We start from the raw sequence: 17,599 nt of genomic DNA on the forward strand, positions 1-17,599 counted from the left end.
TCCCAATTAAAACTCCCGAGGCGAAGCAGGATTTGCCCTGGAATCTGGAAGTGCATTGTCAAGGTGCAGCTACAGAGAGATCCTGGTACCCAAGACTTGACAGCTGCACTCATTTTTTACCTGACATTTCTGAGATTATGAAATGCAAATTAAGAGCCTTGGAGGTCTTTTCCAACCTCAGTAATTCCGTGGTTTTATGATAAGAGCCTGCACATCTGCCTCACAAAGCAGCCAACTTCCCTTTTGTCCCAAACTTGTTCTTCTACCAAGAGCTTTGGGAACAACACAACTGCAAACAAAGGAGGCTGATGAATACCTAAAAACTCAGGAATGTCTCTTTAGCTGCTTCCATTCACCAGGATCTTCTTGTGTGGTCACTGCTCCTGCCTGGGATGCTGGTGGCTTTCCCTGGGAACTCCTGGAACTGTGGTGTCCATGACCATCCCACACACACACAACTTCTCTAAGGCAGTTCAGTATCACTGTCAGAGCCTTCTTTCAACCTTTGTTTTCAAGCCAAAACAGATATTATTGCCTTTATCAAAATGAATCAATTAAAAAATTAATTGATTTTGGTTTTCTGTATAAAGGAAGGGAAAAGACTTCACTTGTTTCACTGTTATTTTTTAAACTTTCCCTCAAACCTCACTTTGGAGCTCTACACTTTCTATTCTTTGCTAAATTAAGAAGTCAAGCTCTTTTGATGCTGTAAATAATGTCCCATAATGCCATAAATTCTGCTAGTGGAAGAGGAAGAGAGGGATAAGAAAGATTTTAGACACCCTTTTCAGGTACATCCCCCCAGTGCCAGGCACCCACCAGGTGTGTGAGGAATGCACCTGGCAGTCAAGCCCATCCTTACTTTGGTCCCTCTGGAATTCAGCTGTCACTTAAAACGTCTCTATTTTATCAACTGATGCAAATAAGAGATCATTAAAACATTTAGTAATTACAAGAGGTTCAAATATTGGCTCATGTGGAAATATGGGCTCAAACATTGAAAATTATCCCCCCTGAAATAGTGAAGTCCCCACAACAGGGACAGGTGAAGGCAACACTGGCCTTGTAACACCTACTGAAGTGGGGAGAACTCCTAAAGCAGCCCAGATCCTCCCTTCCCTAAGGAACATCCATGGGAGCTGTGCTCCCCTGGGCTCAGCACCTGCAGATACGTGACAGCAAAAAAAAAAAGCTTTGCTGGAGTGTTTTTAATGCATTTTCTTCCTACAAACACGGTTCTGTGACAGGCTCTTGAACCCTGACATTTAAATAATACCATTCCTGGGTACTGCAGCTTAATGAGTGCAGTACAGAAGGCACTGGTGATGCATTTTGGAACTGTTTATTGGGGACTTGAGATCCTCTGGCAGCTCAGGGCCTGGCTATGAGCTCATTCCTACCACTAATTACCTCTCCCTACAAAATATTTACAGATTTGCTGCTTTTGACCGCTCAGCAACTCTCTCTCTTCTTTCTCTTTTTAATTATCTCCTTCTTGCTGCACCAAAATAATGCCTGTAGGTTCCTCCCAGTGGTGTGGAGCTGTCCAAGCTTTAGCAATAGGAAGATCCATTTGATTTCCTCTCCTCGTGTGGTTTTACAGAACGCCTGGTAAAACACAGACCCCTCACTCCCTCTTCATTCATTTAATTCCTTTTTATTGTTCCCAGCTCATCCCTGACCACCTCGAAATGCCCCTCACTGCTAAGAGCAATTTTCTTGCAATACACAACTTTAATTTGGGAAAGATCAGGCACTCTTAAATGTTTTAGTAAGGTAACTTCGAAAGTGAAACCCAAAAACACTTAACTAGATCTTCTGGGGCACTTCCATGAAAAGAATAAGCCCCTCTATGTCGCCTAATTGAACTTTTCTTATTTAAATCAGAGAAAATTACCCACACTCACTTCCAGCCTCCCCACGGGCTGCTCTGTTCACATCCTCCCCAGCCTCTTAAAAGTTCTTTTGGGCTCCTGGATCAAAAGCTTCCAGAAGATTTTAGTCTTCAGGGCATGCATTTAACTCTCAACAGCAGAAAATAAAGGAGAGGAGAAAGAGCAGTGCCCCAGGAACCGCCAGTGCAGCACCTGCAGCAGCTGGGCTGAAGGCAGCAGGTTCCTTGCAGTGCCTCTCCTTTATGTTGCTCAAGAGAGGGCAAATTATGCCGAGTTTTCAAGTCTTGCCATTAGTCCCTTACACTGAAAGGCTCTTGTTGGCAAAGAAAGGGAATAGTGAGTCCCCTTCCAGAGGAACAGGTGAGCACAGGGATTGTGTTCAGCTTCTCCCCCCGCACAGAACCTCGGGGAAGGGCTGGAAGTTAATTCAGTTATGAGTGTCCTCAAACTACCAGGCCCTGTCTCACGCCCCTGCCTTGCTGTTTAGGTCACTTTTTAAACCAAAATATTCCATTTCACAACAAAATGCTGAAAGGGTGCACTTAAAATATGACAAATAGGAGCACAGGTTCAAATCAGGTTTCTCACAGCGACAGGGACGTGTCAGGAACTCATTTTGGCAGGAAAGACGACCACCAAGACCATTTCACGATGTGAAATGAGCCTGGATGCTGCTGGGTCTTAGGAGGAATTATTTTCCCAATAACCACATTAAGAAGAGAACCCAAAGACTGCAGAGCCCAGCAGGAAGGTGATGGTGTTACACCAAATAACAGAAGGCACACGGTCGGTGTCTGACAGAGAGAAAAGGAGCACTTGCACCTGGGAGAGAAGGAGAAAGGGGCCTATAAAGTTCTATTTTCAGTTGTGTTACTGAGCCAAGAGGCATAAGCAGAAATTTAAGCCCGTAAAATGATCTGAAAACACCTGTTTGCAGAGGTATAGTATGTTTTTGTGACCCACTTTTGAAAGGCTTCGATTTGGAAGCCCAGAGAGGTTGACTAAAAGCCACCGTGACAGAAAACATGTCAAGCTTTCAATTTGTGTATTAAAAAAAAGCAACCCCAAACTCAATTAAATTGTGTTTGTCACTGAAATTGTGCTTGGCTTTCCTGTCAATTGGACGTGCTGGGAAACTCGGCAACAAAACATTCCAGTAAAAAATATCTCTCCTCGCTATAATAGGTTCGAGGTTATGGCTTTTCATATTATTCAGCATCACGATTTTCATCTTCCCCTCGCTGTCAGGTCTTTTCCTTAATAGGGTATACACAACCTGCATGCCAAAAAAGCTTTTAAAACCTCCATTTGAACCGACTAATCCCCATATGCAGCTGGATCCACTTTCTTTTGGCTCTCGTGCCCGTGGAGGCTGTTTCGAGTTCAGCCATGGCAGCTGCCAGCCTGGAGACTTGACACCAACACTTTTTAGAATATACCAACTCCAATTCGTGCAGCTTAAAAGCCTGGAGTGCAGATCCCAACACATCCCAACGGATTGTCTAATTTAGTCAAGGATACTTTTCTAGTCATCACATGCAGGCCTGCAGCACGACCCAGTGTGCAGCTACTGTCTGGAGTGATATGACACTACCAGGCACTGGCATTTCTTTACAAGGAGGCAAAAAAATTTGGATAAAAGTTGTCTTTTTTCTTTAAAAAAAAAAAAAATCACGTTATTTCAAAAGAAAATTATTAACAAAATTTATTTCTCCAAGCCTGAACATATAATCTGTCATTTTAATATATAATTAATTAAAATAATATATTATAAACAGCACATATTTGTCTCTGGAGGTGGAAGAGAAATAGAGTTACTGAACTGGTGTTAGCAAGGTACCACCTCCTGCCACAGCCCCAGGGACATATTCAGATGAGGACACCAATATTCTATCACCTACAGGATTGCAGGTTCTCCTAAGCAGGGGAAAATGTAGCTCTTTTGAAATCCTTGACTATCTTATCACCCTTCTCTTTGAAGATGTAGCTTGGTCAGGCAGAAATACCCCCAATTCCTGTCTGTCCCACTCTAATTCCAGTTCTAACTGGACTCTGAGGATAAAGTATTTCACCTCATCACAACCTGGCCACCAAATGCATGTCTCAGGAAAAGAGGCTCAGCAAGAGGAGCTCCACCACAAAATCAACCTTCTAAGTCCCAGAAGTGTCTCTCGAATCAATTCACGCTCCAGGGGCTTAAAATGTTGTGTACAATTAGAACTAGAAACAAATCACTCAGTAAATTCTAACAAATGTAGATACATTATTTGGCTTCTTATTTAGTTTTTTGTTCTGCTTTTATTTCCAGCTACAATATCCACAAAATCAGGGCAAAAAAAAAAAAAACTCACCAAAGAAAAAATTGATAGTAAATACCATTCTCCTTTCCAGAAACAATGCAAAATAAAAATAATTCGAAGCAATATATCAGGATACATAACAGCTCAAATGAATGCTAAAGCAAAAAAAAGAATACAGGTTGATGATTTAAATGTTTGTCAATTTAAAGCATTGCAGAAAGTGCTTATTTAAAGTGCTGATTGAAATAATTCCATCCCGGAGGCAGAAGATTGCTCCTGCCCTCCAAGTTAAAAATAATACCACCATTAACCTCAGCAACAATTTTCTAATTGCCAAAGATTACAAATCTTTTATGCAACATTCATCTCCAGGGAATTCAATCACTGCTTCGACTCCCAAAACCCGCTGCCGTGATTGAGGCTGTGAGGCAAAAAGTCAAACTTCTGGGATGTGTTTTATATGACAGCATAAAACATTTTGAAAAATGAGAAAGCCTCTCATACCAGTCTCTCTGTAAATTGTTTCAGCACCTGACATTAATATTTATACATGAAATATCAGCAAGAGGAGGGGCTGCCTGGAGCTCCTTGATGTATCGATGCCAATTGGCACCGTCAACCAGGCAGCTGGTCCGGCACTTTGTTCCCTCTGTCCTGAGCAATGAGGACTGGCCTTATGTGCCAGCAAACCAAGGACATCAGGAGAAACAAAGAGGGCAAAGTTTAGTGTTCAGAGCACCCAGAGTTATGAATTCTAAGTACTCTGTCAAGAGCCATCAAGGACTGGGGTCAAAACGCACCCTCGTGCGCTGTCACCTCAGACACGAGGGACATCACACATGAGGGACATCCTAAACCACAGGAACAACCCTCACACAAAAATCCATGGGGTTCTGCCTCTCAGGGAAAAGCAGCAGGACACTGGAAGTGATAGTTCTGCTGTGGCTGTGATCTTGTTGGACAGTCTGTCACTAAATACATGGGATCACAGGATGTGCTGAGCTGGGAGGGACCCACAAGGATCACCCAGTCCAACCCTCAGCCCTGCACAGGCCCATCCCCAGAGTCACTCCCTGTGCCCCAGAGGATCATCCAAACCCTCCTGGAGCTCTGGCAGCCTTGGGGCTGTGCCCACTGCCCTGGGGAGCCTGGGCAGTGCCCAACCAGCCTCTGGGGGAAGAACCTTTCCCTGAGATCCAACCTGACCCTGCCCTGACACAGCTCCAGCCGTTCCCTGGGTGCTGTCCCTGGTCCCACAGAGCAGAGCTCAGTCCTGCCCCTCCTCTGCCCTTCCCAAAGAAGTTGGAACTGCAGTGAGGTCTCCCCTCAGTCTCCTTTTCTCCAGCTGAACACACCAAGGCTCACAGAACTCTAAAATCAAGGCAAGTTCCGAGGCAAAACCACACACCACTGTCCTTTTTCTCCTCTCTCACACTCTTCAAATCTCCAGCTCCCCTTCTCCTCTCCCTCACCCACTTCCTGTGTTTAAAAGAGTTTTGCACTCTAAAAGAGACCTGAAAAGTTCTGAGACAGACAGGAGAGTGCTTGGACACGAACCTTTCTGTCATCGTGTGTTTAGAAGACAGGGGTTTTTTTGTTTTGTTTTGTTCTGTTTTTTACATCAACTGCATTTTCTGCCTCCTGGCTTTCTGTTCTCCCCTTGAATTTGTGGCATCTCCCAGATATTCTGATTGAAATATTTGTTGTTTCTCTTGGGCATTGTATGTGCTGAGGGCCCAGTCAGGGAAGCTGGATAATCACTGAGGTATGGTGTGAATTCACAACAGCCTACTTAATTCATGGGACCTCTTGTGTGCACTGAAAGCTTGTCTGCTACACACAACTCAGAGTTAATCCAAGTCAATCCTTAAACTGAATTCCTGGGAGTCCCTGTGCCTTTTTATTCCAGTGAGAACACTGGATGCTTTCAACTGCACAGCCAGAAAAGGTGGCAGCAGCTTGTTTTCAAGCAGATCCTAAAGATTTCCTCTCCTTGTTCAGAGTTGGCTGCATCTCCAAGGTCACTCAGCTTCACCTCAATTTCATAGAATCTCAATTAAAGGGCTGAGATGAACCTACACCTCCATGAACTGCAGTCCTACAGACACCTTTGGTCAGTTTGGCATCTCCCAGTTAACACCACTTTGGGATTGTCTCCTTCCCAGTGTTGCTTCTTCTCTCCTCCTTGTGAACTAGAGACTGCTTTCATCTACTCTGCAGTTACTGTCCTACTGTTCCCTGGGTGAGTCCCCTTTTCTTCCACACCAACAAAGGTCCAAACTCCAGATGTGAGTCCCCTTTTCTTCCACACCAATAAAGTGTCAAACTTCAGAAGATAAGCAGTAAATACCTAATGAATATACTGGTTTTGTTTAGTGAGATATTCAGGCTCTTGCCCAACTTCCCCTCTTCTTCACAGAAATAAACCCACTGGAACCACATCCCACGTAAGTCAGTTTTTAAAAAAAAAGCCAAAAACCAACATAAAAAGCACCTTTTACATCCTACATAGTGTCCTATACATCTCTAAAACCACTTGAATAATAAAAAGAAAGTGGAAAAAAATAGAAAACCCCCCATTCACACTCAAAAGCAGGAAAGTAGATGAAAGCTCAGGGGTATAAACATCAAGAACACTAAGGAGACAAGCATGTTTCATCCTCCCCTTCCTCCTACTCCCACACTCAAGTTTTCATTCCTGAAGCACAGAGCCCTGGATAAGAGATTTCATTTCATGCCAATCACAATCAGATATTCCAATGCCTGGGTTTCAGTGTGTGTTTGGAGGAAGCTCACATTCCAGGGAAAAAAATACACCTGCAAATAAATCAGGTTCCCATTTAAAACAAAATTTAAAAAAGTGGCAGCCACAGAACTGTATTAGGGGACAGGCACTTCCACTCAGAAGAAACGTTTCGTGCCCTCCAGCAGTTTCCTATCGGGGAGAGAACGAAAAAGTAAAGAGATTTATTGCATTAAACAGCACATTGATTGAAAGCGGTGCTGTACGACAGCTCCAGCTATTACAACAGAGCTTAATAAAATCAAATGTTTACCCCCGAAGGGGATTTGGAATAAAAAAAATATAAAAACAAAAATAAGCCTTTTCAACATTTATGACGAGGAGAACATTTGCAAGGGGTAACATTTTAGGGCTGGAGGTAAATGCAAGGAAGAGTCGTTTGCGCGGGGCAGCTTCGAGGTTTGCCCGCCCGACGTGCCAGGGCTGATTGAGGGGTGGCTCAGCAGTGAAAACACGGCCTTTGGTTGTCTGGCTGGAGATGTCAGCTGCTCCCACAGCTGGGAAGCAGGGCAAGGTCAGGGATCATGGGATCATAGAATCCCAGAATCAGCTGAGTTGGAAGGGACCTCTGAGATCATCAAGTCCAACCCTTGATCCAACCCCGCTGTGGTTCCCAGCCCATGGCACTGATGCCACATCCAGTCTGTCCTTAAACACCTCCAGGGATGGAGAATCCACCCCTTCCCTGCGCAGCCCATTCCAAGGGCTGAGCACCCTCTCTGGAAAGAAATTCTTTCTAATATCCAACCCAAACCTCCCCTGGCATAGTTTAAGACCCAGCCCTCTTGTCTTGCTGATCATTGCCTGGGAAAAGAGACCTGGCTCCCCCCTCCTGTCAGGGAGTTGCAGAGAGTGAGGAGGTCTCCCCTGAGCCTCCTCTTCTCCAGGCTGAGCCCCCCCAGCTCCCTCAGCCTCTCCTCACAGCACTTGTGCTCCAGACCCTTCCCCAGCCTTGTTGCTCTCCTCTGGACCTGCTCCAGCCCCTCCATGTCCTTCCTGAGCTGAGGGCCCAGAACTGGACACAGCACTCCAGGGGTGGCCTCACCAGCGCTGAGTCCAGGGGCAGAATCACTTCCCTGGCCCTGTTGGCCACCCTGTTCCTGAGCCAGGCCAAGATCCATCGGCCCTCTTGTCCCCCTGGGCACACTCTGGCTCCTGTTCAGCTCCCTGTCCATCCCCACTCCCAGCTCCCTTCCTGCCTGGCTGCTCTCCAGCCCCTCTGGCCCAGCCTGGAGCTGCCGGGGGTTGTTGTGGCCAAAGGGCAGGACCCGGCCCTTGGCCTGGTTGAACCTCATCCCCTTGGAATCAGCCCAACTCTCCAGCCTATCCAGGTCCCTCTGCAGAGCCCTCCTGCCTTCCAGCTGATCAACACTCCCCCCAGCTTAGTGTCAGCTGCAAATGATGAGAGCTGGGGATGTTTCAGCATCCCAGTGGATTTGTGTGAGCTGTGGGACGGCTCTGGGGGCTGAGATGATGCTCCTTCCCCTCCCCTCACCCACCCTGCTCATCACAGACACCCAGGCCCTGTCCCAGCTCAGTGAACACCCAACAGCTGCTCTTCTGGAATGGCTTTGCCACAAGAGTAGAAAGGAAGGCAGATTTTTCCTCCATCCAGATTATTTGATGACCTGCAAATCACTCCAGACCAGAAAACCTACTCTTCACTAGTCTTTTCTGGGATTCTGTGACTCTGTGATCTTTCTGTTCTTTTTATTTCCTGAATACAACCAAGATATTTCCCTTGCACCAGATCAGGAAAGTCCAAGGTGTATTTGCCACCAAATGACTTTTCCATAAGAGTAGAAAGAAAGGCAGATTTCTCCTCCATCCAGATTATTTGAAGGAAAATCACTCCAGACCTGAAAACCAACTCTTAACGAGTCCTTTCTGTGACTCTGGGATCTTTCTGTGCTTTTTATTTCCTGACTGTGACCAAGATATTTCCCCTTGTATCAGATCAGGAAGGGCCTGACCTGGTACAAGCTTTATCTGCCATCTAAATGTCAGGTCTCCTGGCATAAATGAGCAGCTATTTACCCTACAATTTACACAATCTCCCCAGTCTTACTTACCCTGAGTATTTGTCAGCATTCTGGCATCTGCAAAGCTTTTTTTCTTGTAAACTGCAATGAAATTTGCATGTTTTTAAAGCTTTGCTGCTTTCAAATGACATCTCTACACTTGGCACGAGCTTTAAGCTGCTTTAATAAAACCACTAGAAGTGTTTAACACCAGCTAAACAGAAGTAAAAGCACACAAACAGCCCAGAAGGAAAACAAATCTCCAGCTTGTTGCAACTACTGGTCCTGCATACAACCAGGGGATCCAGAGGTGTCTTTATGGACATCTTTGTCAGGATGGAAACTTCCTTTTGGGGTTGCCTTAGTCTTTAGTCTTTGCTGTTTTTTGACCCTCAGGGCCAAGGGAAACTCCACAGGGGTGGAGTTTTGTCTCCTAAAGACAAAGGGTCATTAAATCTTCATGACCTTCTTTCACATGGAAGGATCTCCTGGGCTGGCCATGAGCCCGAGGAACTGGTCTGTCCAGCTGGACTGGGATCTAATAACAGGCACTGAGGGTGGGGATGAACCTGAGCAGCAAGTGACAGCAGCCCAAGGGAATTTGGAGCTCCAAAAGCTGTTTAAAAGGACACAGAGCCTCCCTCCCACCTAGTCTCCATTCCAGAGGGTGGTGGCACACGGGCTGGAATGGGCTAACAGAGAACACCTTGTTGAGACACAGCATTCCCTGAATGGATGACTGGATTCCATGGCTCACGGGAGGCTCAGGTGCAAAAGCTTGGTCACAGAACTGCCCTGACAGCAGGGACAGGGACTCTGCAGGGCACAGAGCAGGGGGATGGCAGTAGGGCCCAAAGGGGGGGTGAGTTCACTGAAACTTCGAGGTTTTAACAAATATTATGGCAAAGAAGTGGAGCTGCAGCTCTGCAGATCACTTCTGGACATAATTACAGCTGCTGCTGCCCTCAAATTAGTCTTGAGAACTCTCCTTTCAAGGGCACAGATTCAAAGCAGAAGGAGCATACAAGGATTTTGTTCCTTTTTCCAGATCTATCAGCATTTCTATGCTGTGCTCTAAGCAAAGAGCAAACCCTGAACCTCGAGACCCAAGAAACATTAGTTCCAGACACCTTTGGATTGCCTTTCCTAGACTGGTTTGGGTTGGAAGGGACCTTAAAGACCATCTCATTCCACCCCCTGCCATGGGCAGAGACACCTTCCACTAGCCCAGGTTGCTCCAAGCCCCGTCCAACCTGGCCTTGGACACTTCCAGGGATGGGTCACAAAACCTGGTTGATGTCACACCACAATCTTTCTCATTTCTGAGGAGATCAACACGTCCAAAGGCTTCAGGGGCTGGGAAAGGTGCAGCTTCACTGCTGTGAAGGCAAGACCTTTGTGCTGAGGAAGACCCCAGACAGGTCAGATGAAGGGTCCTGAGAAGAAGGGACGATGCAGAGGTGCCAGAGGCAGTGCATGGGAACCCTGCTGTGACCATGGGACATCCCTACAGAGCCAAAACTGCTGCAGAAAATCTGCTGCCACCAGCAAAAACCAGAGAGCAGCAAAGCAGAGCATCCACACAAAGCACTGCCAGGAGATTGTTTAGAAAGGGAAACCGCCAGAAGCCAAATCTCAGTTTTAAGGAACAATTTACACCATAAATATTTGGATCTGTAACAACAAGGGAGGAAGGAGAAACACTGCTCTGCTCCAAAAGAGCTACTGGAAGCACGACATTGGAGGCAGAGCTGGAGCAAGCTGCTGTTTTAACTAAGCTCACATGACAGAGGAGATGGATTTTTTGTTCTCTCACGTTATTAAACACAAAAATGTCCAAGTTCTTGAGCTACAGAACAGAACTGACCCAAATCCTACTGCCTTAAAGCCTTATCCTCCTCACCCAGAGATGGAGGAGCTGCTGGGCATCGACCACACACACACAGACAAGTCCTATGGAGCTGAGTTACTCAAGTTAATGGAGAAACTTCAGTGACTTTCATAATCTGAAAGCATCTAAGAATCAAAATTGATTAAATTTCACTAGTGGCAATGCATGTGTGCCCAGACATGGAAGCCCCAGCAAAGCTGGCAAAACACGTTCAAAATTAATTGACTTTTTGATTTCTATCAGAATTGAAAACCACTCAATCCCACACCCAGTGATACAGCCGTGAATGGCAGCAATTAAACTCCCTACTTCCAATTACAGAGTTTTACACCATTCTAATCAATTTTCAGTCACAGTTTTGTACAGCAAATGAGCATATGGCTTAGCCCTAAATCAAATCAGCATGGTTTTGTAGGGTGAAAATCATAATCCTGGAACAAGACACCCAAGAATCAAAACTTGCATAAACCAAACAAAATGACAGAAATGTTCCTATATATCATGTTGGCTTATATTTTAGGCCACTGGAGTGGAATTTATAAACAGATTTGAGATTTGCCTATCAGCATGACCTCACCTATGTAAATATTTATTCAAACACTTGGGCACTTTGGATTTGAAACCAAAGGAAATGACTATAAAAGGGAAACCATCCCAGTAGTTTCTTTTTAAAAGCTGCAAAGCCTCAAAGACCTCACCTTCCAACTAGGCTCTAACACCCAGAGAAACTCAAAAGCTGATGTTTGATTTATTCTTACCTTTTATAAAATCCCAAGCCATTAATCCTTAATGGCCTTTCCTCAAAAGCTTGATAGATAAATTTTCATCTCTGAGGTCGCTTAAGTAGTTCAGTATCAGAGGAAAAGGGTTTGAATCAGAATTAGAGATTTAGGGGGGAAAAGAACCACAACCCAAATTGCCAAATTGTCAGCTTTCTCTTCTTTCAACACACTATAAACTCCTTCTGCTATTAGGAGAAACTAAGAAATAAGGAAAAAAAAAAACCACCCAAGCACCTGGATTTGAATGCAGAGCAGGTTTCTTTAAACACAGCTGGCACAGTGCCCTGCTCTCCAGGTCTTACCTCAGCATTCCCGTTTCCATAGTCTCAGACAAGGCTCCTAAGGACTCTCACCATTATCTTCTGACCTTTTCCTGGGTTTTTTTTAGCGTCTTTGTAAAATAATCAGTAGCCAGAGACTGCTGCCAGCACTTGGTGCTGCTGCTTTCAAGGTCCTGGGACACACAGAGCATCAGCCACTCGCAGCCAATTCCCTCCTTCCACATTCCAGCTCCACAACCTTCCCCTGCACCCTGAATACAAACTGAAAGGTGTATTTCACACACCACAGCAGCTCTAAAACCCAATTAGATCTTGCAAAAAGCTCTCACCTGCACCCACAGATCATAAAGGACAAGCCTTGCCACGTTCCCGTTAAGGAGGTGGAGGGAAATAAAAGGAGAGACATTTTTTTATGGGACAGTTACTGAGCTTTTAATTTCCCCCCCTCGTTACCCACACCCGTTTATGACTCCAAACAAGCACAGGCAGCAGAGAAGGTACCATCTATTACCATAATTATTTTTAAAGCCTTCACCCCACAGGGTTAGGAACAAACAATGACATGCAGCAGAGCCATAACCATAAAACTGCAGATGGTAGCTGAGCTACTTTGTCTTGTCTAATACTGAGATCTCATTAAACTGAGTGCTTAAACCTTAAATATTTGAGAGTAAATGCTAGTTAAAATAGTTAAATCACTCCGATTAAGCAACCTTTGCTCAGCTTCCAAGCTCATTGTTATTTTGGTCGTTTATAGGGTTTGACACTGCTCCAGCTTCCACCTGGGTATCCCCAAAATTCCTAAATAAAGGAAAAATGGAAAGGGGGGATGAAAAAAGAAAGCACTCAAGCCAGCTTTGAGCCTTGTAAAGAAGCTTGATGAGAGAACAGACAAATACTTTATTCTCTTCTTTTCTTAAGTTGGATCACCTTGAAAGCTTTGGCCAAAGTGAAAAACCAGGCAGAAACTTTTCTACTTCTTTGACCTGGTCTACATAATAACAACAACAACAACAACAACAATAATAATATAATAGTCGTTGTTCTGGTGGTGGTGGTGGTTTTGTTGTTGTTGTTATATCTCTAAGAAACAAACTAATGTTTGAAAAAACACTGCACCACCACCATGTATGGAATTTTATCCCTGAAATATCACTGCCTTTACCAAATAACTGCAGCAGCAGGACCAGATTCTAAGCAGCAAACCCAGTTTTTGCTTACTGCTTTCTCATCAAGCCACCCCCAAAATTCAAGTAAATGGCTGCCAACCTACCCAGGCCAAAACTGTGAAGATGGAAGAGGAAATGGCACAAGGGAAAAGTAGAATTTATGCAGAATGTTGGTGATATTTAAGCAGAACTCAGAAATCTTCATAAATTAGCAGTGCACAGTAATTCATATTGCTTGAATCACACTTCCCCATCCTTCCACTTCAATGGGATATGGCAGGAAGCAATTAATGGAGACACACTCCCTTGTATATAGCTGGAAAGAATTAATCTAGCATCTCATTTGTGGCATTATCTGCTTGGAAAAACAATTTTTTTCCTGTATAGAACAGTTTGTTTCACACTTAACTCCGGGGATTAGCAGCTCTTTCTTCTTTAAATACACATAAAGAAATTTAATGGCAGCCCACATGGAAAATTTAATCTTCACGAGGGCTTTGCTACACATGTAGATAAAGTCTTTTTCACAGAGCCTTTTATCTTTTAAAGAAAATAAATAAAAAGTAAGACATACAAAACCCCCAATTCAAACAGAGACCTGAAATTTAGTATTATGTACTAGGGATTAAATAAGAGCAATAATTTTTGTTATTTCTTCTCTTTCCCCTGTTTTCTACTCAAAACTGCAAAACCTGCTAAGGCTAAGCCCTGGTTTTCATGATTTCTTTTTTTTTCTTTTTTTGCTGCATGCACAGCACACAGCTTTTGCTTTTCTAATCAGTTTTACTTAAAATTTAAAGCCAGAAACTAGTTAGAGTTTAACTTATTTTTGTGGGAGCAAAGGTTGTTAGAAACACTTAAGCTTTCATTAGAAGGATGAATAAGAGATGCTGGATACACACATTTATAAAATACTAAATCTAGAGAGATCTGAAGAGAGATCTGTTGAACCTTTTAAAATGAAACTCCTCCTCTATGAAAGCCTCATACTTTGCCACTGAATCAATTAGAACAAGTTCTGAGGAAGCAGAACACAAAAGGCAAGTGAGCTTTCCACAGATTATCATTAATGCAGGCTATAATTTCAAGATCCACAACAAAACAAGGAATACATAGAGAGCACATTGTAATTTAGTTACTCCCTGTGTTAGTTCTGGGTTATTTAACCCACTGAGTTTGCAATCAGGTGTTGGGCAAGACACATGTAGGATACAAAATTGATGAAGGGAGTCAGATGCCCCTTTCACACCAAGTCCAAGCGTGCGTCTCACCCTTCCAGCTGTAACAACCCCAGGATTCTGTCTGAAAACACCACACGCACACTTCCACAAACTTGTTTTGGCTGCTCGGCTCCCAGGCAAGCTGGCAGCTCGCACAAAGGGGAAGGAGGCAGAAGGCAGAGCAGCAGCACTTCCCCCAGAGCCGCGGAGCACAAAGGAGCCAGCTGTCCCCGGCACTCCGCTCCGGGCTAATCCTCCTGCTGGACAAGCCATGAGCCACTTTGGGACACGGCAATATTTGCCCCCGTGTTCCTCGAAGGCCCAGGGACAGCGAACCGGCCCGGGAATGCCAGGAAGAGTTGGCACAGCTGTGCCCCAACCAAACCGGGCAGGAAAAGGAGAACGGGGGTCAGTCACCACCAGCATTTTTATGAAGGTGACGTTTTTCAATATCCACAGCGCTTGCATTAATTTAAAGGGGGCAAAACGCTTGACACTGGAGGAGCAGCAGGACAGCCCGAGTCCCTTCACAGCCTTTTTGATCCCGTGCCTCCAGCCTGGATTTTCCAGGTGGCACTTCCAGGTTTAGCTGCCATCCCTGTGCTCCATCAATGCCCGGTCACTGCCAGTGCTTTTCTAGGAAGGACTTTGACTCCTTGATCTGTGAGAGCAGCTGGAGGAACACCCAGGCTCTCTCGCTGCCTCATCCCTCCTTGGCAGGGCATTCAGCTGAAAAACTTCCAACATCATCCCCAAATCCATGAGGTTGTCTCACACCCTGCATACAACGCTTGCTAGAGCTAATTTGTCGCTCAAGGGCAAATTCTTTGTCCTTTCCCACAGTTATGAAACATGTGCTTTGTGCCACACAAAAAGCTATGTGGCAGCACCACATCCTAAACGCAGAGGAAGCTGCAGTTTCGACGTTTCTCATCTGTCAGAAATGAATTTTCCCATCAAGCTGGAACACCAATTACACGGCACGACCCGAAGGAAGTCGCCCTGCCCGAAAAAGTTAGGAGGTTAAACACCACAAAGTTTCAAAATGACAGTTTTCCTGGCTTTCCACTAGGGAAGGGACAAGCACAACAGCACAGTTGTAATGACATAAAAACTACACACAATTCACAAACGCGATGCTCATTCTCAGCACTCAGCTCCTGGCTGGAGAGGGAATTACTGGGAAGACACATTTTCCACGCACAGCCTGCCTTCAGGAGCAATGCTCTGTAACCTCTGTGATGAGCCCAGCTCTGTCAGGGGGAGAAACCAGGCCGGTGCCAAAATCACATCACACCACACTTGGCTGTAACAAAAGATGACTCCAGGGAGTTCGTGCTCATCATCGTTATTCCACGCACGTCAGAGCCACCTCCAACGGCTTTCACTCCAATTAAACCTTTACTACTGCAAAGGGCAAAGGGGGGATAAACATATTTATACCGCGCTGATCGTGGAAGGGGTAATGAGAAATAGAGGGAATGGAGTATTTCACGGTCCTTATTTAGAAACACCCCCCCTCCTCCAAAAAGCCAGGGAACCCCCTCCCCTCAGTGCCTCAAGACATCTCAAGATCATCTCAAGATAACCACACAAACCTGGTGGGTGAGAACTCATCCCTTCCTTGCCCTGAACCGCCCTCCCTCCCGCACCCCCTTTTTTTTGTTGTTGTTTTTTTTTTTTTTTTTATCCAGCTGAGCACTTGCCTCTCCTCCGTGCCCATCAAATATCCCGAAGATGGAGGGGTGAGTCTTGTTCACCAGGTCGGTGATCACTTCGAACCTGTCCTCCATGTGGTCCCTCCGGCCTTGGATGGAGTAGACAGCCACGTTGTGGCTCTTGAACTCCCAGGTCTTGGAGAACTCAGCGTCCAGCACGTCCAGCCCCCCGAGCCTGTCATTCTGCATGATCTCGGCCACCTTGCCCTTCACCATCTTCACCGCGTCCCTGCTGGACTTAACAATGGTTTTCACCTCATCCGTGTGGAAGAAGTAACTCCACAGGGCCAGGCTGATGCACAGCAGGAACAGGGTCTCCGGTCTGAGCAAGAAGTAACGCATGATCCGACCCAGCAGAGACAGCAAAGTCATGGTATCCTCTATCATTTATTATCGCGACAGTGTATCCCCACAGCATGCACGGGGCGGCTCCGAGCCGGGCCGGCCGCTCAGCGCATCCCCGGCGGGCGGGCAGCGCCGAGCCCCGCGCCCGCCGCTTCCCGGGAGCCGCTGCCGCCTGGGATCCGCCGCTTCCCGGGATCCGCCGCTTCCCGGGATCCGCCGCTTCCCGGGATCCGCCGCTGCCCGGGATGCACCGCTCCCTGGATCCGCTGCTCCCTGCGATCCGCCGCTCCCGGGGATCCGAGGATGCCCAGGATCCGCCGCTCCTCGCGATCCGCCGCTCCCTGGGATTCGCCGCTCCCGGGGATCCGCTGATGCCCGGGATCCGCCGCTCCCCCGGATCCGCCGCTCCCCGGGATCCGCCGCTCCCTGGGGACCCGCCGGGCAGCGGCCCCGCGGAGCCGGGCGCGGGGGCAGCGGGCCCGGCGATGGGCGATGGGCGATGGGCGATGTGCTGAGCGGAGCTCTCGCCGCCGCCGCGGCCCCTCAGACCTCCGGCGCCCGGCCCCGCAGCGCTCGCAGCTCGGCCCGGGGGTGCGTGGCAGGGCCACCCGCGGTACCTGTGCCCCGTGCGCCCCGTGTGTCCCGGGTGTCCCGAGTGCCCCGCGCCCGCCGCCGGCCCTGCCTCCTGCCCGCGGGCGGAGCGATCGCCGCCACCGCCCCCGCCGAGCCCGGGCCCCGCCCCGACACTACGAGTCCCGGCGGCCCCCGCGGCGCGGCGCCGGCGAGGGGAGGGGCGGGCGGGGCGCGGGGGCCGCCGGGACTCGTAGTCCCGCACCCTCGTGGAGCTCCGGGAGCGCTCGCAGCCCACCAAAGGAGCTGAGAGGAAGGGAAGGGTCAGGGAAAGGAAGAGGAAGGAATTGTTTCCTCAGCGGCTGGGGAGGCCCTGGCACAGGTTACCCAGAGAATCTGTGGCTGCCCCATCCCTGGAAGTGTCCAAGGCCAGGTCGGATGGGGCTTGGAGCGACCTGGGCTAGTGGAAGGTGTCCCTCCACTTCCATAACATAAGGTGGCACTCCATAACCTCTAACTTCCCTTTCCACCCAAACTATTCTGTGATTCTTCTAGAGGACAAACTAAGCGAGTTTGCAGATGACACCAAGCTGAGAGGAGCTGT

General features: G+C 47.1%; 1 protein-coding gene across 1 annotated transcript in view; it reads right to left on the minus strand.

The window, feature by feature from the left end:
• PPM1L (protein phosphatase, Mg2+/Mn2+ dependent 1L) overlaps positions 1-16,586 on the minus strand; it is an 82,325-nt gene extending 65,739 nt beyond the window's left edge. The window contains exon 1 of the mRNA XM_051781884.1: positions 16,069-16,586. Coding sequence (XP_051637844.1) covers positions 16,069-16,467 — 399 coding nt within the window. The 5' untranslated portion in view covers positions 16,468-16,586. The remainder of the gene's footprint in view (positions 1-16,068) is intronic.
• Positions 16,587-17,599: the final 1,013 nt, after the last annotated feature.

Source organism: Manacus candei, unplaced genomic scaffold (assembly GCF_025592945.1).
Source record: "Manacus candei isolate 608988 ecotype Guabito, Panama unplaced genomic scaffold, ASM2559294v1 h1tg000015l, whole genome shotgun sequence".
In the NCBI taxonomy this organism is placed as follows: Eukaryota; Metazoa; Chordata; class Aves; order Passeriformes; family Pipridae; genus Manacus; species Manacus candei.